Source organism: Neolamprologus brichardi, chromosome 8, assembly GCF_056152115.1.
Source record: "Neolamprologus brichardi isolate AB-2024 chromosome 8, ASM5615211v1, whole genome shotgun sequence".
NCBI lineage: Eukaryota > Metazoa > Chordata > Actinopteri > Cichliformes > Cichlidae > Neolamprologus > Neolamprologus brichardi.
In genome coordinates, this window is record NC_142111.1 from 22,633,982 (window position 1) to 22,658,301 (window position 24,320).

General features: G+C 42.6%; 1 protein-coding gene across 1 annotated transcript in view; it reads right to left on the reverse strand.

Annotated features, from left to right (window-relative positions):
- Positions 1-221: 221 nt before the first annotated feature.
- Positions 222-24,320, reverse strand: part of myo1d (myosin 1D) — a 135,884-nt gene continuing 111,785 nt past the window's right edge. Inside the window, exon 22 of the mRNA XM_087844874.1 lies at positions 222-4,815. Coding sequence (XP_087701000.1) covers positions 4,659-4,815 — 157 coding nt within the window. The 3' untranslated portion in view covers positions 222-4,658. The remainder of the gene's footprint in view (positions 4,816-24,320) is intronic.

Consider the following 24,320-nt stretch of genomic DNA (forward strand, 5'->3'; position numbering starts at 1 on the left):
GTGGATTAACACTGCGCGCTGCCCAGCTATTACCGCATCATGTGTTAGAGACTATGACTGGGAAACAAAACATTAGCTTTAACATCATTTACAGATTAATGACCTCTTATCTGAGCATGCCTGTAGCACATGACGGCACACACATGCAACAAAAGCACAATGGGAATCACTTAGTGAAGCAAATAAATTTATTAATAAATCAATTATTGAAATTGCTTTCATTAAGAAATATAACTAGCATTCATACAGAATATTACAGCATTTCCCTTTAGACGTACCATAAATATATTACAGTATATTTATGGTACTAATGACATCTTACACAAATATGCAAAATACAAACTTAATATAAAATTAGGCACTTGCTGAACGAATGCTGCATACATACAGATTTAGCTTAAAGCTACAGACGACAGAATAAATTACATTAAAGAAAAGGGAATTTGTTTCACTTTGGCTAACATGGATGGGCTTGATAACAGAAACTAGAGACTACATCTCACTGCACGCCACAATAAAGTGAAGAATGGCACAAGTCCATAAACGTTAACATTCATATTTGATCTTGCCTTTGATTTTTACTCTTATGGTAAAGCTACTAATCAGCATAAAGGAAAAGGAATTATCTTTGATTAGACTCGCACATCAAAAAATGTAATAAAAATCATTAAAGAATAAATTTTGTGATTTTTCCATATTAATAAATCCCATGAAAACCCCACAGCCAACCACACACTGTGTACATGTGCCATCCAGATCACTGTATTACCGGGCGACATGTCCCTCCATTAAAACGAATGCACAGACTATTTTGTGCTGTATAACATTTATTACACTAACTGTGCACCAATGCATTTCTGATGCAGTGGTTACATCCACAACGACTGTATGTGTGCTTCAGTAACCTTTGCTAAATCTACAAAGCCCAGGTGTTTTATGAAAGTACTGAAGATTATTGTGAAAATGAAATCTACACTACATGACATCAGATATAGTTTTCAGTCATGTTCCCGGTGCAGAGCTGTGGAGCCTAAAACACCCTTGATCCACTGCAGACCTGCAGCACTAATTTTCCATTAGTTTCAAAACACGTATGTTTAAATAACCTCAACGTATAAAAAAACCCAAAAAACAGGTGAATGAAATGTAAGCTATTGGAGGGTTAGTTATGTTTTATATATATGCTTTTTAGGTTCTATAATGCTTCCATCTGGAGCTGAGGGCATGAAAGTCTGTCAAAGTCAAGGTGAGTAAGTAGGTGTCAGTATTTACAGACAGTAAAGACGAGGCAGAGCTATTCTGGATAGGTTTCCAACTTGAATCAATGAAATCGCCCAATATTGACAGGCTGGCTGTGAAGATGAAGGTGCTGAAGGTTTGATTTGGCCACTGCTCTTAATTCAGAGACTATAATTCACATCAGATTTAATAACTATCTGGAAATGTGTAAAATCAAAGCTGGTAAAGACGCCTGTCAGAGAGCACAGGTAAGGTGAGTGTTCCTATAAAGATGTGACAAAGCTTTTCACCGGCTCCAAGACAAAGAGATCTTCTCCTTTCCTTCATATATATTAAGATCTTTGTCTCTGTATTTAAAGAAGCTTTGTTTCTGATCGTTTATATTTCCTGCCTTGTCTTGTTGCAGGTGTACTCTCCCTCTTTATTGCCACACCTCTCGACTCCAGGATGACTGAAGAATTGTATAAACCTGAAGGATCTTCATCGCCTTGCAGGATGGTACAGCCAGCCTAGCTGGGCAGGCAGCCAAGTGATTTGACCGAGGAAGCAAAAACAGAGAAGGAGGGAGGAATGGGGGCAGGGAGAGAGGAGAAAAGAAGCAGAGCAAGTACAGGAGAGGAGCCCGGGCAGGGCTTTGTTCACCAACCCCCTTTAACTTAAGAAAGCAACGAGAGAAGCGCTGAAGTGAGAAGTGACACCGAGTCCATCCTAATGATGAGCGGTGAATAGCCGCGCAGAGAGGAGGAGAGGAGAGGACAAGCCCTGTGGGAGATTACTGCATGTTGGAGGATATGGAGAGCTGCAGTGTTATAGCTAACACACACACACACTTTGCTGAGCTCCTCTGAAAACCACCTATTAGCGCTGCCAATGTCACTTCCTTAATCCACACCACGAATGCACCAATTTCCCCAAACAACTCTGTGTCTTATCAAGCAACAGGACAAGGTCATCCAGCAGAAAAGCTCTGAGGTAAAAATGGGGGAGAGAGGCACTCACAAGCTAATTTAGATAAATGACTTGTTCATACAACACTCAGACACAGTCAGAGAACTCAGCTACTGTGGCTAAAACGACTGCTAACAAGTTTTCCTCTCAGTTGTGACGAAGCCTGCCTCTTCAACTAGGGCAGACACAGAGGGAACTACATTGCTAACCTTGGGCTGTTGTTCCTTAACCCAGATTCTTTCCTGTGTCTTTGCACAGAGACAATGCAGCCCTGTGACTGTGGGCAGAATAATTATATAGTACTAAAAGTTTCCGATAATCTTTGGACTCAACAAAAGCATCCGACAGCATAACTGTTCCTTCCCTATTTTAGAACCAACCTGACTTTCATTAGCAGATGTTTTTGGTAACAAATGACAAATCAGAAAGAACCCATTTTCATTTTAATTTTATTAGTATGTTAAGTGCTGCATTTAGCTCAATGCCTGCGTCTGTGAAGTTCTTGAATGCAGCTTTCTAGCTATAAAAATGTTGTCAAGCATTTTTTGTTAAGTAGAAATGCCATCTGCTGATCAAAATTATGCACTTTTATCCAAAGACCCTGAAAAACCAACTATTATGTGTGAATGATTTTAAAACTGCCAGAGTCAAGAGTTTTTACTTTTAAGCTCACAATCCTCATATTTGTTGCATGGTAGCAAAACTGTATTTACACAAGAAAAGCAAAGAGCGTTGTTGCCGTCTGAAGATGAGCATCAGGCTTCCATCGACTGTAGTTTCACAGCCATCTGTGTTTACAATTCAAGATCTACTCTGCAGGAAGCTTCCTGGTTTTGTTTGTATGTGCACTGCTGAAAACCACCGAAATTTGAATATCACCATCCAATGCACATAAAGACACATATTGCAATTTTTATGCTGCCACAGTTTGTTGTAATTATTCTAAAAAAAACACAACAACAGCATATTGGAATGTGCTAACAATGGACACTCACCCAACAGCTTGTAAGAACATTAGAGCCACTTTCACGCGCTGATGATTAGATTAGTAAAATTTGGCTTTTCACACTTTGAGAAGTGTGATTAATTTTTTTTAGTGAGATAAGATGCAAATGAAGTCTCTGAATAGACCACAAAATATACGAAAAGTCATGGGGACAGCAGTCTGACTAAAGACGTCACACCCTTCTGTCCTCGCTCCTTCTTGGTGGCTACCAGCCAGCCTCTCTGAGCCAAGAAGTGAAGAGCGAAAAGAGCTAATCAACACACACAGACTCCCTCAATCGCACTCACACACACACTCACTCTCCTTTGATGAAGGGGATATTTGTCAAGTGGAAGCCTATTCCAAAGGACTAAGGGCCACTACAAGTCATCAGGCTATTCACTGGACACAAAGACAGCAAATGAGAGTGCATTTAGGAGCTGGAGTTCACATGGGATTATACAGTACTGGCCAGTAAGAACACGAAGTCTCACGTTTGGAGAAAATATGGACTGAAAACACTTGTAGGGAACAAAGTAACGCTTATGTCATCATCCACTTATTTGACTTTTGTTAACGAGTTACAGAATCCCTGTTTACACCAAACGCAGTGTAAGTTCTGCATGTACACATATTTGCACTGCTGTTCACAAACAGCACGTTCTAACCTCACATAAGCAGCGTTAGCGTGTTTATTATAAAACTGCAGACATCGCACAGAAACTATAAGATTACAAGATTAAAATTAGTAGATTTTTTCCATGGTGCTGGCTGCAAAGTTCAGGATGTGCTCAACACATCCAGCTCAACACCCTGTGACTAAAACTAAAAGAAAAAATGTGCTGTTTGATTCTCGCTCACTGTCCTTTTATGTGATTGTAACTATTAAAACAAACTATAAGTGGACAACCTTCCACTCACCGCTTACGCAGGCAAGTCTGCAACTAAAGTAATTATAATTAAAGTTATTTAGAAAACAAAAACAGGTTTCTACTGTTTAAAGCAATTTAGATGAATCAAAGTCATACGCGAATTTTCTCTTTATGGTTTCACTTTTGATGTGGCTCCTACACACGGAGCTGCAGGGATTATGAATTGCTGCAAAGCCTTTGGATTTTATTTTTTTTTGTCTCTTATGCAACATCAGTGGTTCTGAGAACAGTTGCTGCATAATCTCCTCTCACCTCCACTCAAAATAATCAATGCACAATAAAAAAAAAATATTGCACAAAGCAAATCATTTCAATTTTTGATTCTAAAAAAAGAACGAACACCTCTTTGGTGCATAATCATATAGTGCATATTTAAAAAAACAAAACGCCTAGAATTCAACTAAAAATTCAAATTTGGCATTGCTTTCCAAACTGAGGACCGAGCTGCTCTGTCACATTATTAGCAGCTCTGCAAAACAACACAACAAGTGAATCATCATCATTATTATTCAAGACGGCTTCAAAATCAGCTGCTTTTTCTGTCTCGGCCCACTTTAGTTGCCAGGAACAGCCAGGATGTACCCAGACCGGCTCTTGGTGAAGTCCGGCTGCGACTGGTTGATCTTGGCCTCAACGATGACCGTGCACTTTCTGCCATTCATGCTGCACTGGATGGGACTCGCAATGTTCACCTGCAGCTTCCTCTTCTCACTGTGGAAGGAGAATACAAAGACAGAAATAACTGTTAGAGTTCAGACAAATTACTGAACACTGATTAGACGTTCTTAATGAAAATATCTGCAAACATAACCTCGGATTATTAGTCTGGTCGTTACAATCAGAAAATATTTGCAGCCTCACTGGTTTCACTGTTTAATGCACAGAGATAAAAAATAAGTAACCAGAATGTGTGTACGAGGGAGAGCACAGGTACAAGCCATTAATCATGTTTACTCCAAAAACGCAGCATCATAATCTTGGAAATACACCACAGTCATTCCAACACACACACACACACACAGTAAACGCTCTTACTGTATATGCACAGTCACACTCGCACAGTGATAATAAATCTTGGAGCCACAAATCTTGCTCAGAATAAACTCTCCTTTCATAAAAACAAAATCCTCCTCAGTCATGCACACTGTCAGACTCTCATATGTACACACAGACACACTTTTATGGGACCAGGTACTGTTGTGCACAACAATGACAGAGCATATAAGACAGAAAAACTGCTTTTAAGTGAGATGGAAAAAAATATCAGAGGGAAGTGATCCAAATATACCATAAAAATACAATTTTTAAATTCATATTTATTTAAAAAGGGACAATGCAATCTAACATAGTCCTCATATGGAGCATGAAACTGATGTGCTGCACATACAGTCTATAGCTATTGCTAATTTCGAACTCATGTCCATTGTTGGGCTTTTACATCCACGGTAAATGGTAAATGGCCTGTATTTGTATAGCACTTTTACTAGTCCCGCCTAGGGACCCCAAAGCACTTTACACATCCAGGCATCCACCCATTCACACACTGGTGGAGGCAAGCTACAGTTGTACCCACAGCTGCCCTGGGGCGCACTGACAGAAGCGAGGCTGCCATCGGCCCTTCTGGCCAACACCAGTAGGTGGTGGGTGAAGTGTCTTGCCCAAGGACACAACGACCGAGACTATCCGAGCCGGGGCTCGAACTGGCAACCTTCCGATTCTCTACAAACAAAATTACAACATAATAATTCTGTGTAAAGCTTAAAATAAAAGTCAGATTAAATTAAGATGTATGAAGTGAAATACAAAATCAAATTAAATTATAAAGTGTATTAAATTAAAAACAGTTGAAAGACCTCGAGTTGCTTAAACTTGAGGTCAGATTATTAAAGAGTTTTGGGGAATTATTAGCGGCGGCTAACTTGCCTTTTAGTTTTGAACTCAGGAATCAGCTTAAAGGATTGTGGCAGAAGATCAAAGAGATCCTTTGGAATTTTATTCACGTAACACCAACTAACAGTTGTCACTCTGGGTCACTTTACATAGAAAGTCTTATAGAGAGAAATCTAACAATCCCCCACTGTGCACTCAAGCAACCACAGACTTATTACAAGGCCAGAAAGGGACAACAAAAACCCCGTCAGCCGGTTCATGTGGAGATTTTAAATTTGGACTGAGGAGGAGAAATCCAGTCTACTAAAGAAAAAAAAGCATGCACTAACTTTTCCATTTCTGCAGGCAGTAGTGTACAAAATGTATCTTTAAATTTAATGACTTCAGCTGTAAAATTCAACAACATTATCTGATTAAATCTAGCTGATTATGCTTTTTTTTTAGATTGCTTCATCCTGTCGCCTTGCACATGTGCCTCCGTGATGTGCATTCAGTGTGTCAAAACAGAAACTGGGATTAAATTTGCTGAACGAGGATGAAGCTGCAGATAGTCAAATGTGACGAGCAGGTTTAGTGATGACCCAAGACTCAAATAAGTGTTTAACCCTGAGGAAAGAATTCTCAACATGAAAACTGATCCATGGTGAAATTACATAGTGCACATCCAAGTGTTGAGGGGACCTCCATGGAGTGACAGCTGTGCTGGAAACAGCCAGAACTGCACAAGGAGGGAAACCTCCAAGGGGAGATCGGCCAAAATGTGTTTTTTGCAGCAAAGATTCGAGCACACCTCACACTGGATATGTTTGTAAGCTGAATCTTTTAAGATATGACCTGTATGGTCAAGAAAGCAGAAACACTGCAGCTGCACCCTGTTCAAAGCCACAGCATGAAAATACACGGGTACAGTAGAAACGCTTTAAATTACTGTGGCTGTAAACGTTACAGACCTACTCTAATGTCTGTGTCATGTGATCTCGTGTCAAATCAGTCTAAACCTAGAAGTGTGACTGCTAGTGGTGTATAAAGTATGCCAGCATTATTAGACAGCAGCAGATAGTAGTATTGGCTGCAGTTAACTACGTTTTTGCAGAAACTTGCACAGCCTTTTCTACTCGGAATCAGCCACTGAAAACCATCTGAAATATATTTATATAAAAGGGCACACATAGTATTTTGTTTACATGCTGCTCAGATGGATCATTAAAGGTAGTAAATGGCCAGTATTTGTGTACCAATTTGAAATGAATACTCGACGAGTACAAACTGGCACCGTGCTGGTTTGGTCCTGGAACGTGCTCGATGATCCAGGCGAGTAAAGTAACTGTCAATCAAAGCATGTCTGTTTTTGTCACCTGAACCCTTAGACGACAGCTATTCACTCTAACAACAAAAATAAAAACTGGTGTGTAGGCGGACCGTGATGTGAAGCTATTTGCTGGAAATGTCAATTAAATACAACCTTAACATGATAGCTGCAGCCTGCCTGCACTCATTCTCATCCAATAACAATCACACGATGTAGTATATAAAATATAGGTGTAGCCTCTGGGTCTGAAAAGTAAAGTTATTATGGACATTGCATTAAAACTGGTTTCCTTCTAATGGAAAACAGCAAGCAACTTCTCTTGCTAAAAAAAGTGCATAAAAAACTAAGTAAACACTTTCCTGATGATTTTATGGTGTCAGTCACTAGTTACAAGCTGTATGTATTGCTGACAGAGTGCAGTCTTTAAGATTTCTAGTCATCACAGTGTACAAGGCTTTAGTATTACGTGTGGTCAAACGGTTGGCAAGGTGTAAATGTTTGCAATACTGGGCAGCTGGCAGGCTAACAGCAGCCAAAATGTTGCAATGACTCATTCATTTCTGAATATAACTAGATGTAAGTGTAAAACTTGCAATTTCATTTGAGCTAAATGTATTCACTTTGCTTCTAAATATTGAGTATAGTCAGTAGTTTAATAGTTGACAGGACTGTGTTGCTAAGCTAAATGGTAAATGGCCTGTATTTGTATAGCGCTTTTCTAGTCCCTAAGGACCCCAAAGCGCTTTACACAACCAGTCATCCACCCATTCACACACACATTCACACACTGGTGATGGCAGCTACATTGTAGCCACAGCCACCCTGGGGCGCACTGACAGAGGCGAGGCTGCCGGACACTGGTGCCACCGGGCCCTCTGACCACCAACAGTAGGCAACGGGTGAAGTATCTTGCCCAAGGACACAACGACCGAGACTGTCCAAGCCGGGGCTCGAACCGGCAACCTTCCGATTACAAGGCGAACTCCCAACTCTTGAGCCACGATCACCCCTCTTAGCTTAGCTAACAGCTTAGCTAAGCTAAGCTAAGCTCTTAGCTAGCTAAGCTAAGCAGCTAAGCTCTTAGCTAGCTAAGCTAAGCAGCTAAGCTAAGCTCTTAGCTAGCTAAGCTAAGCTAAGAGGCTGGCAGATGCAGACTTATATTCGTGATTATAATTTTGCTGTTGGACAAACAAATATTGCAAGTCCCCCCGCCCAAAAAAACAGAGTAGAAATATTCCTTTAAATGGAGAAATAAGTAGGCAGCTAAATTTCTCAGTTCCTAACTCTTTAACGATAGAAAATGAAGCTACAGGGAGCAACTGAATAAAGCCCTGGCGATCGCCATGACAGAATTTAATATCTGTGTGTGTGTGAATGTGTTTTTAAAGCAAGAATATATGTATGAGATGCTAACGTGCTATGGAAATAAATCGTGATTATGCTATGTGGGTGTATACGAGTGTATGTGGGAGAGAAATGTGTATGATTACGGTGCTGTGCATCTTAATAACCTTCAACACAGTGGAGACGTATGTACGAGCATGTTTCAGCTCACAGACTGAGAAAATTAAGATGAATAACAGAGAAGAATTCATGCAGCTCTGCTGTTGAAGGAATGATCCATATGGTGGTGCTGGGTTGGAGCACAGCAGTGGATTGGCTTTTAGTGCCTGTCACATCTAGTTAGACCCTTTCTGGGTGAGCGGGTGCTCTGCCTCGTTTGCTCTTAAACAGGATCGATGACGGGAATCAAAGAGTGAGAAGAAAACGGCATAAATCGTGTGGTTGCTGTTAGCAGAAAGCGAGAGAGAAATCCGAGGTGATGCAAATGTGAGGAGGGGAACGAGAAGATGAGAGTGATAATTGCTCTCTGGTAGAGGGGAAGATGGAAATGTAGACAGGAGGGCTGGCGACAGGAAGCTGAAAGTGTGTTAAATAAATATGCATCTCTCTGTTCAGTCAAGTGCTTGTCTTGTCACACTTTCTTCAGTGGCACAATTACCGATCGTGGCATAAACAAATTCATTATCCGCAATTACTGCCTCCCATCTCTGTCCCTGAAATGTAAACCGATAACGCCGACTTGTTGCACAACAACAACAAGCAGAAGAAGTCATAAACAACAAGCGAAAGGCTTCTGCTGCCCACGCTGCACTCCTCTGCAGAGTGTGTGTGCAGCTCTCCATCTCCGCTTAGAGTGGAAAAGCTCAGACTACCACTGATGCTGGTTTCCATGGCAACCCCCGTGAGCTGAACTCCCCCATCTGTCATGGCTGCCAGCCAGGCAATGGGACTGTTGGTGTGAGTATGTTTAGACATGCCTCTCTCTCCGTCCATCTCTACCTCTCCCATCTCTACCGCGCTGCTGAATTGCCAGAGGGGATGCTGTGCTGTGCTCCGTGTGAAGGGCAAACAGGGTTAGGCTCACATAAACAGCAACGTACCCACATGTATACACACACATAATACCCTGTAACACACTCTCACAAAGCCAAAATGATCCCAGACACCTTTCTGATCTGTCAGCTCCAAACCTTTCCTCTGAATAAATACTCCAATAAAAACCAATAGAAGCCTTTATCTGTGAATAGAAAAATGTGATCAGTTGAGTCTTAAGGTCACTGGCTGGCCTTTCCCATAACGAGCCAGAGCCCCGAGGGTAGACTTGGTCCTTCATTGCATGGCCTCTCCGACTGGAAAATCAATTCTTTCCTTTACTCCAACCTCGCTCCCTTTGTGCATCTTTGCCCTTCATGCCATGTGAGCCCAGCCTCACTTGCTTCCTAAAGTAATTCCCTTTCACTAAGAAGGATGCAGAACAGGAGGAGAAAGGGAAAAATAAAGAGAAGGTGAACTGAAATGAGTGATTAGATGAAATGGGAGTAAAAATAAAACTGTGGAGGGTAGAGGACAAGTTTAAGTGTGATGAAAAGGAAAGACAAATATAAAATATGTAGAAAGTCCTGTGCAGAATGGTATCTGAAAGGAAAAGTGTTGCAAAATGAAAAAGGGGGGAAGAGATGTTGGAAAGACTATTTTCAGGTCGAGAAGGCAGGATTACCTCCAGTCTGTTAAGCCATCCAGTCCCACTTCTGAGTCATCCCTCTAATAGTGTACCTGGCTGTCCCCCAAGCTTGCTGCTGCTGAAAAATATATGAGCTCTGCAGGTGGGGAAGTGGGGAGGGCTACTTTGCAAAGCTAGGCTTGCTCTAAAGACGTAAGACTTTGAGGACAGGATCAAAGTTGGAGCACAGAACACAAACTACTGCAGGAGCTTAATCAGAGGCAGCGATGGTTTTGGAGTTTTACGATGACTCGAATAGCAAAATCGGAGAAGAAAAGAAATATCTGGATAATAATCTCAATCATATTAACATGTGGTTGAAGAGCTTCCAGTGACATATCCTATTTAGCTATATTCGCTTTAAGGATAAACTGCAGCTCAGCATCCAACCTCTCTCTATACTCTGGTCCTAATCTTATTTAACAGGTTATCAAGGAGAAAATAATGCGGTGCAGGAATCTCTGCAGCGGTACGAAACAAGGCGTCTTTAAAAGAACAAAAAATAAAGAGCAAAGAGAAAGAATCAAGCTGGGAAAGTGTGCTGAGGGATAGAGAAAGGTATAGATCTGAACAAAAACAGAAAAAAGCACGGTAGACGCACACTTAAAGAAACCGAAACTCCCTCAGGCTGACACACGAGAACAAAAGTTGGGTCTACACTGGAGATCTGTCAAAGCCTCAGCACAGATCTCCTCCTTACAGACAGTCCTGAAAAAGTGAGGCCACCTTCTATATATAAAAAGAAAAAAAAGAACAGTGTCCTTACATCAATATTTCAGCTGGGAGATCACAGAGCTCAAGAGAGGAACCTCACGAAGGGAAGGCATGCACAAATGCCATACGTTTGTTCCTGACAGTGAGCATGAAGTTCAGGCACCGCAGGCCAACTTGACTGATGGATTTCAGGATTTCTTGTGCACGTTAAAGCTACAACTATACAGCCATGACTTTACACACTTTAAAAGCATTCCCTTTACAGTACAGGCACAGGGCATCGTTCACTAACAGTAACTACACACAAATATTTAATCAGTCATTTTCCTCCCGGCTTTGTGCAAACAAATTTAGAAATGCCACCGGCCGTGCATGAGCGCAGACGATGAAGGTACGACAAACATTTAATGCACAATGATGACATCCACAGTTTTAAATGCTTAACGTGTCAAATTCATGACAAAAGCTTCCATTCTTGCTCGTTATAACTTAAACTCTCTAATAGCTACTGTACTAAACTGCTACTGTAGGTAAAGCGGTCGCCCCATGATCGGAAGGTCGGGGTTTCGAATCCACTGAACGGCTACCCTGAGGTACGCCTGAGCACTGCTCCCCGGGCGCTGGATTGTTGGCTGCCCACTGCTTCACTGAGTGAAAGGGTTAAATGCAGGGAATTAATAAAGTATACATATTATTATAACTCTTATTTCTTAGTTTCAGCCTTTACTGGTTTCATCTTCTCCCTTTAGACAACCTCACCACTTTGGGTGAAGAAAAGTGAAAGTAGCAGTGTGCCTGCTACACACAGTAATTTTAAATGCTTGAGATTCACTAACATACACTCAGTAATAACAATAAAATTGTATGGTGTGCATGCCTTATTGATTTTGTGTGTTTTCTGGGTAAAAAAGATTTCTACACACACCAAACAAACGAGGCCAATTCTCTCTTGAAAAGATGGACGTGCTGCACACCAGAGTGGCTTTTCCATACAAAATGGTTCAATTATTTATGTGAGGCTGGGCATTTGTTGTGTTGTAGTTTTGACACCCTTTGTATGTGCGGGTAGCTTTCCAGCAGCTACTGATATATGTGTTTACAGTACAGCTGAACAAGAACTGTTTTAATAAAGATATCATTCATTATCTATTTATTTATTTATTCACTTCATGCTAAGCAACGCACAACTAGTTTTCCACAAATCAATGAGGCACAGCAATTAGTTAAAGGTATGTAGCATAATATGTGAAACTCACCTAATTGCTCAGTATGGCTACTTTGTTTTCTACAAATTCAGCTTTTTGAGATGCTGCATATCAGCAAAAAATATTACAGCTGTGAATCAGAATAAACAAGGAAGTAAGCAATGATTGTTACCACAAGGATAACAAAAGATAAAGAAATGTAATCGCACTGCACTACAGGCAGGCACTGTGAATTTTTTGTGCCCATAAAGAAAGTTTACAGGAATGCCTGCCTTCACCAACAAAACAAGATTTATAGTCTTTTGTTTACATCTAAACAATGATGTCAGCCATTTACCCTTCAGATTGGTTGCTGTTACAATGTTCTACGTTACAGAAATGAAACAAGTGTGATTGGGAACTTTTATAACAGCTTAATCGATTACTCAGTTTTAAAAACCTTTTATAATGTCTTCTTTATACTTACATATTTTGCTTTCATGTTCTTTTGTGTTTTTATGTTTTTGATGTTAGTTTGTTTTCATTTTTCAAAACACATTTCAACTCTATAGAGCTATAAAAACAGCAAAGCCCATTACATATTACATTTAGTTTCACCGGGTCATTAGCCATAGACTAATCAAGGGGCTTACATGTCATCATCGAGTGAATAAATCACTCTTGTTTCATATCCACGAGATGCAGGTACATTTACAAGGAGATTCGTTTTATTTCAGCTTAACAGTGAAAAGTTGAGATGGTGTTAATAAACATAAATACACTGAAAAAATAAAGCTTTAAGGTGTTTAGTCCTGTATAAGTTACTTTGAGGGACAGCTAGCCGCTGATAATTGTGCTACCCTTCTCAATCATGCTACATAGCCTTCCTCCAGATTACAGGCTTACTTTTTTAAATTTGCATGTCACATTTAAGCTTCTCATCTCTGCTCTGAGACTTACACATTTAAAAACGGCATATTAAAAAGTAGAGAGAACACAGAATCTGCATTTTTGCATCCTGTTCCACTTTTCTTTTCATTTTCTTTACATTTCCTCTTCCTTATTTGCTAAATAGGCTTATATTTAACAGCAGACCTGATACAGCATCTCTCTTCCTCTCACTGTCGCACCGTTTTTGTGTCTCACATGGCTGCATCGCATGTCTCACGTGCCCCCGTGTGCTATATTCACACTGCTGCAGAGGAAATGGAAAGATGCACGGGCCATGAGGCAGCACAAACGATCATTACAAATACCTGCATCAGACTTAAAATCATTTGTTCCAGGTATAAGGAATGCATACATACTACAGGTAGAGGTTAGTGATGTCCATCTGGAACAAAAACAAACCACACACAGTGATTTAAAGTGCCCCAGTTTAAAGTGACTGAGGTCTGGACTGGTTCAAAGTGTGAAAACTGCCTGAGAGGCTTTTGAGTTCAGTTCTATAATTAGCATTAGTGAGCCCATGTAGAAAAGTTTTGGTAGAACTGCAACTGCAGGCTTGGTGTATTAATAATAGAGAAATGCAGAGGGAAGAAGCGATTCTGATGGCGTGCTAAGTGTGTTGATGGGTCTGAAATGTTTGCAGCAGGACACTTTAGTTCAGTGAAAAATGAATGCTGGTGGAGATATTCCAATTGCAGATATTAGATTCCTAAAAGTCAACGCTAACAAGTCAGAACCAGTTAGATAATTTCCTTTCATCTGGATCTACAGCACATTTTTACTCTACGTCTCCATCCTTCCCGTTGTACCTCTGGGCTGGCAAAAAGTGTCCTATTAACTGTTGTAGAAGCAAAGAAAAGCCTCAAAGACAAGATCAAATGCAACACTGAAAACCATTTGCAGCAACTGCCCTGGTTGGTGAAGAATGAGATTTTGCTATAAGACAGCCTTTGCTTGCAGTGTTCACTAAGCTGTGAAAATGCAGCAAATCCAAGCAGGCATATCTCCTTTCATGTCTTTTTTTTTTTGCCTCACCCTCACCGTGCTTTCCCTTTTCCCGTTGTTATCTATTCTCCCTGCTACGAAAAGAGAAGAGCTGTTCTCACAGCGGGAAAGATCACAAAGTAGGTCATTTTGAAAACAGGGTAAAAATGCACTGACAGCGAAAAATGCGATCGATTAAATCTGGTGTGGGGAGGAAGGAAGGAAAGAGAAGTTGGTTTTCAGTGCACATGGAGAAGTGGAGTTCAGAGGTGAAGCTGCGCAAGTGAGGCTCACATCAAAGCGATCTATGCAGCGGCTGAGATTCAGTCCTGCTCCAGGCCTTTGGACAAGACAAAGAAGAGGAATGTTACAAGCTATGGATAACACCGTAAACCACTTTGTTCACACACTCCCAAACATGTAAGATGGTATATTATTCTCGTTCTGATGCATTGAACTCCCATAAGACAAATTAGACTTCACAATATTGTGAGAACTAGACTCCAAAACTCCCAGGAGAAGCTGCATGAAGTTTGATGATACATGAACAGTAAACACGAGCTAAAAAGGCCTCTTCTTGTTAATATTCTAAGCGAGTGTTTCTGCTTCTTTATGCACAGTAAGCGAGATCTGGAGCGCTGCAGTCGGGGAATAGAGATGCTGACTATCAAGGGCCGTCGAGGGTCCCTGTAGTGACTGAATAAAGTGCCTTTTTGTGATCCATAAGTGTAAAATTTGAGAATTTCAAGCATGTGTTTCCCAGTTCGGGCTGAAATCAAATACAAGAGCTTAAAAAACAACAATTTAACAGCTGCTGTGTTTTCTGATGAAAAGTGATCAAAAACTCAGCAGCTGCGCGTCTCAGTTTTCATCTGTTGTTCTTGCTGCTCTGATTCAGCACAGAACTGCTGCCATTATCCTGTGAATGAGTCTGTGGAAGTCTGAGACATGTGTGATTGGACAATTACGTTTAAAGCTTTGGAAGGAGAAGATCACTGAATCACATTTATATATTAGATTGTATATGAAGGATGGATTTAGCCTCCCTCGTGGCACCCAGTGGTTTGAAAACCTATTCCAGTAGTCATTTAGAGGTGTTGTGGTGTGATTTTTAAGTTATTTTATGGGTGAAAAAGCAGAACAAAGCTTTTTCTGTGTCAATATGCACCACAGTTTTATATAATTTAAACTTATGCTGCTCTGATAAGACTAAATTAAGCACCAATACCATTTAGAACAAAAGGACCAAAAATGTGTGTTGACTACTGGTAGGATTGCCACATGACATCCTTATTCCCTGAGGACAGCAGGTGAATGACTGCCATCAATAACATCTACTTGCACAAGCTGTTCACAGATGCCCCAGTTAAACAAAAGGACAGACTTCTCACCTCTACATTTCATTGTTTAAGAGATCAGTGTGAGATGAAAAAGAACCGGAAATGTGCAAAGCAAAAGCCTCGTTCTCCGGGGGGACACTGTCGCTGCTCCACAGATGGTGGAGGCTATGAAACACTGCAGAGTCATTATAGCCACACAGCAGGAGGCTTAAACAAGCCTGTGGAGGAGGTCAGCTCTGTGTCGGATCCTGTCACTCTCTTTGTTCTTCTCTTTATACCGTGAAACCAGCGAGTTAAACCTTACTCACCAATCACCTGTGCCTTTGGCGTTTCACTGATCGCATCTCAAGGCTCAGTAGAGTTTACTTTAAACACATTAGGTCAGTCAGTACATCGGTACACACTGAGTCAGAGCAGATAACAAATAGAGTCAGCCTCAATTAGCTGCTCATTACCAAAGCGTGACTGCTCACTTGTCAAGTGGTTACGCCTCCACTTGTGTTCATTAAATTCAATCAACGTATCAATCAAAGGTTCATCCATTTCCATATACTGCCACAAGACTCTTCTCTTTGCAGTGGTAGGAAAGCTGACATGTGCACAGTAAATCACATTAACAGTCATGCTAATTGTCTGAGAAAGACAAGACTCGTCGTTAATTCTAGCACAAGAAATGTATCGACGGGTTAAACTCGTTTTTCAATCCATCCATCCATCCATCTTCATCCGCTTTATCCGGGGCCGGGTCGCGGGGGCAGCAGCCTAAGCAAAGAGGCCCAGACCTCCCTCTCCCCAGCCACCTCCTCCAGCTCATCCGGGGGAACACCAAGGCGTTCCCAGGCCAGCCGAGAGATATAATCTCTCCAGCGTGTCCTGGGTCTGCCCCGGGGCCTCCTCCCGGTGGGACATGCCTGGAACACCTCACCCAGGAGGCGCCCAGGGGGCATCCTTACCAGATGCCCAAACCACCTCAGCTGGCTCCTTTCGATGTGGAGAAGCAGCGGCTCTACTCTGAGCCCCTCCCGGATGGCCGAACTTCTCACCCTATCTCTAAGGGAGATGCCAGCCACCCTTCGGAGGAAGCTCATTTCCGCCGCTTGTATCCGCGATCTCGTCCTTTCGGTCACTACCCACAGCTCGTGGCCATAGGTGAGGGTAGGGAGGTAGATCGACCGGTAAATTGAGAGCTTCGCTTTTACACTCAGCTCCCTCTTCACCACGACGGACCGGTGCAGCGTCTGCATTACTGCAGCTGCAGCCCCAATCCGTCTGTCGATCTCCGGCTCCCTTCTCCCATCACTCGCGAACAAGACCCCGAGATACTTGAACTCCTCCACTTGGGGCAGGACCTCATCCCCGACCCGGAGTGGGCACTCCACCCTTTTCCGGCTGAGAACCATGGCCTCAGATTTGGAGGTGCTGATCCTCATTCCCGCTGCTTCACACTCGGCTGCGAACCGCTCCAGTGCGAGCTGGAGGCCCTCACCCGATGAAGCCAACAGAACCACATCATCCGCAAAAATCAGAGATGAGATCCTGAGGCCACCAAAGCGAAAGCCCTCCGCCACTTGGCTGCGCCTAGAAATCCTGTCCATAAAAATTATGAACAGAACCGGTGACAAAGGGCAGCCCTGGCGGAGCCCATCACCCACCGGGAACGAGTCCGACTTATTGCCGGCAATGCGAACCAAGCTCTTGCAACGGTTGTATAGGGATCGAATGGCCCGTAGCAATGGGCCAGACACCCCATACTCCCGCAACACCTCCCACAGGACACCCCGAGGGACACGGTCGAATGCCTTCTCCAAGTCCACAAAACACATGTAGACTGGTTGGGCAAACTCCCATGCACCCTCAAGTATCCTCGAGAGGATGAAGAGCTGGTCCAGTGTTCCGCGACCAGGACGAAAACCGCATTGTTCCTCCTGCATCAGAGGTTCGACTAGCGGACGAACTCTCCTTTCCAGCACCCTGGCATAGACTTTCCCGGGGAGGCTGAGGAGTGTGATCCCCCTGTAGTTGGAACACACCCTCCGGTCCCCCTTCTTAAAGATGGGGACCACCACCCCGGTCTGCCAATCCACGGGTACTGCCCCTGATCTCCACGCAACATTGCAGAGGCGTGTCAGCCAGGACAGCCCTACAACGTCCAGAGCCTTCAGGAACTCGGGGCGGACCTCATCAACACCAGGGGCTCTGCCACCAAGGAGTTGTTTAACTGCCTCAGTGACCTCGCCCCCAGAAATTGGCGGGTCATTCCCCTCATCCCCAGACTCTGCTTCCTCCTTGGAAGACGCGTCAGTGGGATTAAGGAGGTCCTCGAAGTATTCCTTCCACCGCCTGACAATTTTCTCAGTCGACGTCAGCAGCGCTCCGCCAGCACTATACACAGTGCAGGTAGAGCACCGCTTTCCCCTCCTGAGACGCCTGACGGTTTGCCAGAACCTCTTCGAGGCAGTCCGAAAGTCTTTTTCCATGGCCTCTCCGAACTCCTCCCACACCCGAGTTTTTGCTTCAGCCACTGCCCGAGCCGCATTCCGCTTGGCCTGTCGATACCTGTCGGCTGCCTCCGGAGTCCCACAGGCTAACCAAGCCCGATAGGACTCCTTCTTCAGCCTGGTGGCTCCCTTCACCTCTGGTGTCCACCATTTGGTTCGGGGATTACCACCACGGCAGGCACCAACCACCTTGCGGCCGCAGCTCAATGCAGCAGCTTCGGCAATGGAGGCGCTGAACATGGTCCATTCGGACTCAATGTCCCCCGCCTCCCTCGGAATGCTGTTGAAGCTCTGCCGGAGGTGTGCGTTGAAGATCTCGCGGACTGGGGCCTCTGCTAGTCGTTCCCAGCACACCCTCACTACGCGTTTAGGTGCACCAGGTCTGTCCAGCGTCCTCCCCCGCCACCTGATCCAACTCACCACCAGGTGGTGATCAGTTGACAGCTCAGCCCCTCTCTTTACCCGAGTGTCCAGAACATATGGTCGCAGGTCTGGTGATACGATTACAAAATCGATCATCGACCTACGGCCTAGAGCGTCCTGGTGCCACGTGCACTTATGGACACTCTTATGTTCGAACAAGGTGTTCGTTATGGCCAAACTGTGATTAGCACAGAAGTCCAATAACAAAGCACCGCTCGGGTTCAGATCAGGGAGGCCGTTCATCCCAATCACGCCCCTCCAGGTCTCGCTGTCGTTACCCACGTGAGCATTGAAGTCTCCCAGCAGGACAACAGAGTCTCCAGGTGGAGCACCTTCCAGCACCCACCCCAGGGACTCTAAGAAGGCTGGGTACTCCGAACTGCCACTCGGCGCATAAGCGCAGATGACAGTCAGGACCCGTTCCCCGACCCTAAGGCGCAGGGAACAAACCCTCTCGTCCACCGGGAAAAACCCCAACGTACCGGCAGCAAGCCGAGGGGATATTAGAATACCCACCCCAGCCCGCCGCCTCTCACCAGGGGCAACTCCAGACTGAGACAGAGTCCAGCCCCTCTCCAGGAGACTGGTTCCAGAGCCCAAGCCGTGCGTAGAGGTGAGCCCAACTATATCTAGCCGGTACCTCTCAACCTCACGCACTAACTCAGGCTCCTTCCCCACCAGAGAGGTGACATTCCATGTCCCTATTGCCAGTCTTGGCAGCCGGGGGTCAGTCCGCCAGGGCCTCCGCTCCTGGCCGCCACCCGGCACACAATGCACCCGACCCCTATGGCGCCTCCTGCGGGTGGTGGGCCTGCGGGAGGATGGGCCCATGTCTCCTCTTCGGGCTGTGCCCGGCCGGGCCCCATGGACTAAGGCCCGGCCACCAGACGCTCGCCCTCGGGCACCCTCCCCGGGCCTGGCTCCAGGGCGGGGCCCCGGTAACCCTATCCCGGGCAGGGTAAACTGTTCCCTCTGTGTTTTTTTCATAGGGGTCTTCTGAATCGCTCTTTGTCTGGTCCCTCACCCAGGACCAATTTGCCATGGGAGACCCTACCAGGGGGCAAAAGACCCCAGACAACATAGCCCCTGGGATCCCTGGGACACACAAACCCCTCCACCACGATAAGGTTGCGATTCACGGAGGAGCTCGTTTTTCAAATTTAAGTTATTTAAAAGGTAAAAACATCATTTTGGGAGCACAGATGGTCAGATACCACATCCTCAGAGCAAATAATCAAGAGAAAAATATGCACAGAGCAGGCAACAGAAAAAGTTTGAAAGACTTAATTCAAAGAACATTTTTTCCCCACTTTCTATAACTTGCGAACTCAATGAATCAGTCCAGCAAAAGTCCTTCAGGATGTGACTTTTCCTGAGTGCTCAGCTGGAGTAAACAGTATTGAGAACTTTGAACCAATAGTTTTTTCCCCCTGTAGTTTAAAAAGCTTATGAAGGTATTTTTAACCAGAATGAGCAAAGTATTAAAAATATTAAAGGCAAGAAAACCAGAGGCCAGTTTCATTAAGTTAGACACTAACTAGAGGTCGGAGAAACTAAAAAGATCTGTTGTACAAAGCAGTTTAGTCATAAATTCTGAGTAAATTACTAGAGGTGGGAATCACCATACATCCCACGATACGATATTATCACAATACTTAACGCACGATACGATATTATTGCAATTTTTTAAAAATATTTTGCGATATTCAGATTCTGTACATAAAGGTAAACTATCAATATTAATTTTATCTAATAACAAAGTCTCACACTCAGTCTTTCTCTCATTTCAGTTTTATTGTTGACAAACTGAACGGTTTGTATTACAGTCTAGTCCAACTTAACTGAATGCAACCATCTGGTACAATTATAGCTATTCTGAACTATGCAGTTTATGAAAACTATGCAGCCCCTTCAGCAACTGAAGAATTTGAAAGTAAATTAAAACAAAATATAATTTTACATTAAATAAAAAAGTTTTAAACTGAATTAAAATAAGTAAACTGTCATGTTTATTGCTCAGAAAAAGGAGCTGATCAACATGCTCTGAAGTCAGAGCATGTTCCAGTCCACAAAAACTTTTTTTGTAACAAAATATCGATTTCTGCTGTCAATGTATCGATACATTATTAGCAAACAAAATATCACGATACTACACAGTATCGATTTTTTCCCCCACCCCTATAAATTACATGTTTGAAAGAAGAGAAATGGTAGACTGAGTGACAGCATCTGTTTGCCTTATTAGAAAATATTTTAAAAGAATTCAACAGTTACAAGTATATTTTACTAGCAGAATCCAGCACTCATCTTTTTCCTATGGAGAAAACTACAGTGACAGTAAGAAGTGTTGGAAACTTTGTGCTTCATAAAATTTCAATGCACTGCAAACCTGCATTAGAATTTGTTATTTGACAAGACTCAATACTCTTTACTTTACAGAACAAACAACGATGGTGTAAATATGTCCTTATTTCTCTGAATTACTCTAACTAATAATAATAATATCCATGAGAAACATTAAGACGGGTCTAATGCCTCTATTTTGACATTTTCAGATGAAATCAGTAGTCAAAGTATTTCTGCAGGCAAGCAGCCCCAAGTTTATCAGGGCTGGATATTACATAAACTCGGATAAAAGGCAGAAAAGACTAGATCAAATTGACAGATATGCTGTGGTACTTTTGATATTAGTGTGAGAAAGCACAGATGGAGGGATAATGAATAAAGTAAGGCAATGAAAATGGGAAGGAAAATATGAAGGCACAAGCGAAGCGTGGTGAGACAGCAAATGATGGGGATTTAAATGGCAATTTGGAAATGAAGACAGGAAAGCAGGGACGGGAACAAGAAGAAGAAAACAAATGAGGCCTCAATCTGAAATGGGAGGAGAGATAATAGAAAGGATAACAGGAGAAAAGAAGAAGAGTCCAAGGGAGGAGGAGGCGGAGGAGAAACTGTGCTGTGGCTAATCATAATTGGCCTGACACTGGGAGATGGTATGGTGCTGTTGCTGGGCGAAACGTGTGTGTGTTTGGGGGTGGGGGAGGAGTACGGGGTAAATGTAAAGGTCAGTGAAGAAATGGAGTCCATGAAATGTCAAGGCTCTTAATCCATTCCTACTACTTCATCTCAGCCTAACAGCACTTGTTGTGTTGTGCTTTTATCCACATGGAGAGTAAGATACTAGACTACAGTACGAGCGAACATTATATCCATACATGCAGAGCTCCTGTGGGAATGCAGAGCCAGCTACTTTGCTAGCGAGTGGTCATGTAGCAGAAGAAATATAGTGCATAAAAACAGATGCAAACTGGTGAGTACTGGTCCATAAAAGACAGACTGGATTAACAGCCGTAGTTTACTAATACATTCATCAAGCACCAAAAGAAGAAGTGCAATTAAAGCTTAAACAATTCAGTGCAAATGCATTTATTGCACATTTACTTGATTAATTACATTGTTGCAAAACTGTTTGCATACCAAATGTGAATATTTATGTTGAATAAAGTTTAAATTAAATGTAAAATCATCCAAAAGAATACTAAATGAAGTCCTACAAAAACATAGGGTGGCAAATTTATGCCACATAAACACAGACAAAACTTGTTTTAATGGCTACAGCCACAACCATTAATGTTATTCTGCATGTGGTCCAAGAGGCGCACGAGGTATGGTTTTCATGTATATTGTTTATATAATGTTGCATACATGGGAATATGAAGATATTTTCAGTAATATCTATTATTTTGCATTTTTTCTGTTCTGCTTGCTCAAGACTGTTTATGGACACTAACACGAGAGACTCTGATAAGACATTTATGTTGTAAACTTTGTGTTTTCTTCAGTTTACACTGTGTCTGAAGACAGTAAGAGAGCGAGAGAGGGAAAATAAATGTTTGAAGACATCAGTATGATCCGTGGTCACTCGTTGTTGGACCCCTGTAGTTACACTTGTGCTGAGCCTCTCGTTCAATTTGCAGTCGTCACCTCTTTGTAATCATTTGTTGATCTGCTACATTGAACCACAGGGACTGTGGCATTTGAAGGGTAGTTTAAAAAGGCAAAGTTCAGAGTTGAGATTTGTCAGAGAGCTCAGATATGAATTAAACAGCAACGCTCCATAATGAGAAGCCACAAGGTTTAAAATAATTTACTGAGGGTGCAATTAAACTTCAGAGAATTTCCCATGAAAAACTGATTCTTACAAGTAGCTTGAACTTTCCTAAATCCAGCCACACTTATCTCAGCCCATTAGAGCGCAGCTGAAATGATGCTTAATAAATCTGTCCCAGACTGCTGTATCTGTCAGAAGGTCACTAATTACATCTGTGCAGTTCTGTTCACAAGTAGTACGGCAAACACACGCCGTAAACACTATTCTGTTAACATCCACACAAGGACTCAAAGTCGTATCACTAATTACTGAGTCTCTGAAATTTTAGATGCACTCATGGTGATTTTAATTTTAATCTGCTTGAAGACATATGATCTATTCAGCTCGTCACTGTGGAATTATTGATGCTCAATGCACCAAAACAGCTAAAGCTATCAATGCAAAAGGCTTTTCTTCTGTTAGCTGATAAATACATTAAATGCATCACCACCAGTTCTAGCCATTAACTTGTAAAGTCCCATTTCAAAGTGCTGATTGTTATTATTAGTATTATTATGTTGATATTGAAGTAATCATATTAGACTAGACTAGGGTGCTAAGCTATCAGCTAATGCTAGAAAAATGGATCCATACCCGGATGGGTGTGCCACACAGACACCTGTTAATTAGTATCATATGAATACAATATTCAAACCTCTTACCAAATCTCTCTACATACATCTTCTGTTAGTACAATTAACTAGAAAATCATGTTATTTGTGAGATATACCATAATGATGTTCTAAAAAGGACCAACACCACAAACATGCTTGAGAGGTGAGTTCAGCAGTTCAAAGTATTCGAGGCATAATTACCCACACTTTGTAACTACTTGGATCAGAGGAGTCGCTTGCTTGGAGTAAAGTTTGTATCCAGGTTGACTGCTCACATATATATGTATATTTGCATTTATGTGAGCCTCTCTCTCTTTCCTCCAGGTCATTTGGGTTTGGTTGAACTGTCTTTCAGCCATGTGTGGTCTCTCTCTTCATCTCTTTAAGTTGTGACAGATGTTGCACAACATGTGTCAGCAATAACTGGTCAGTCAAAGTGTTAATAACTTTAATAAAACTTCAGTGGGGAAATTCTTTTAAAAATTTACCCCAATAAGATGGAGAAGGAAATGATCAAAAGCATTTTTGGATCAGGCTGCAAACATGTTTATTTCTGCTGGAAAGGCTTGCATTTTAACATCAGTCGTGGGTACAGATTTACTCTTGGAAGTATCCTCAAGTAGTCATTTAAACATGTGAAAATGCAAAACCAAGTCAGCCTTGAAGGTAGCTGCACTGTGTAATAATACAACATGGTATGCGAAGGCGATTTAAAGTGAAATTTTATCCACATATGCAGATTCAGTTTGCTATACAAGTAAAATGAATATTACCCTTTATATATTGGATTATATTCTATTTTATTTAATCCGGCGCCTCTTTCGTCCTTGTGCGTTACAGAAAAGGAGCGAGAAATGTGGCGAGGCAGACGGTTCAGCGGTGTTTGGAGCTCTCTGCAGTGGAAAAGTAGGTCACGTTGACTTGCACATTCACACACATTTTTTTCATTCATACACTGCACATTTTCACACTTCTAAGTATTATCTCTAATGTATGCTTACCCAGTCGGCACACCTAAACACACAATCCTCACAGTCACAACAACACAAGCACTCGGGCTTGGCTACTCGCCATCCATCACTCCACCCGGCCAGC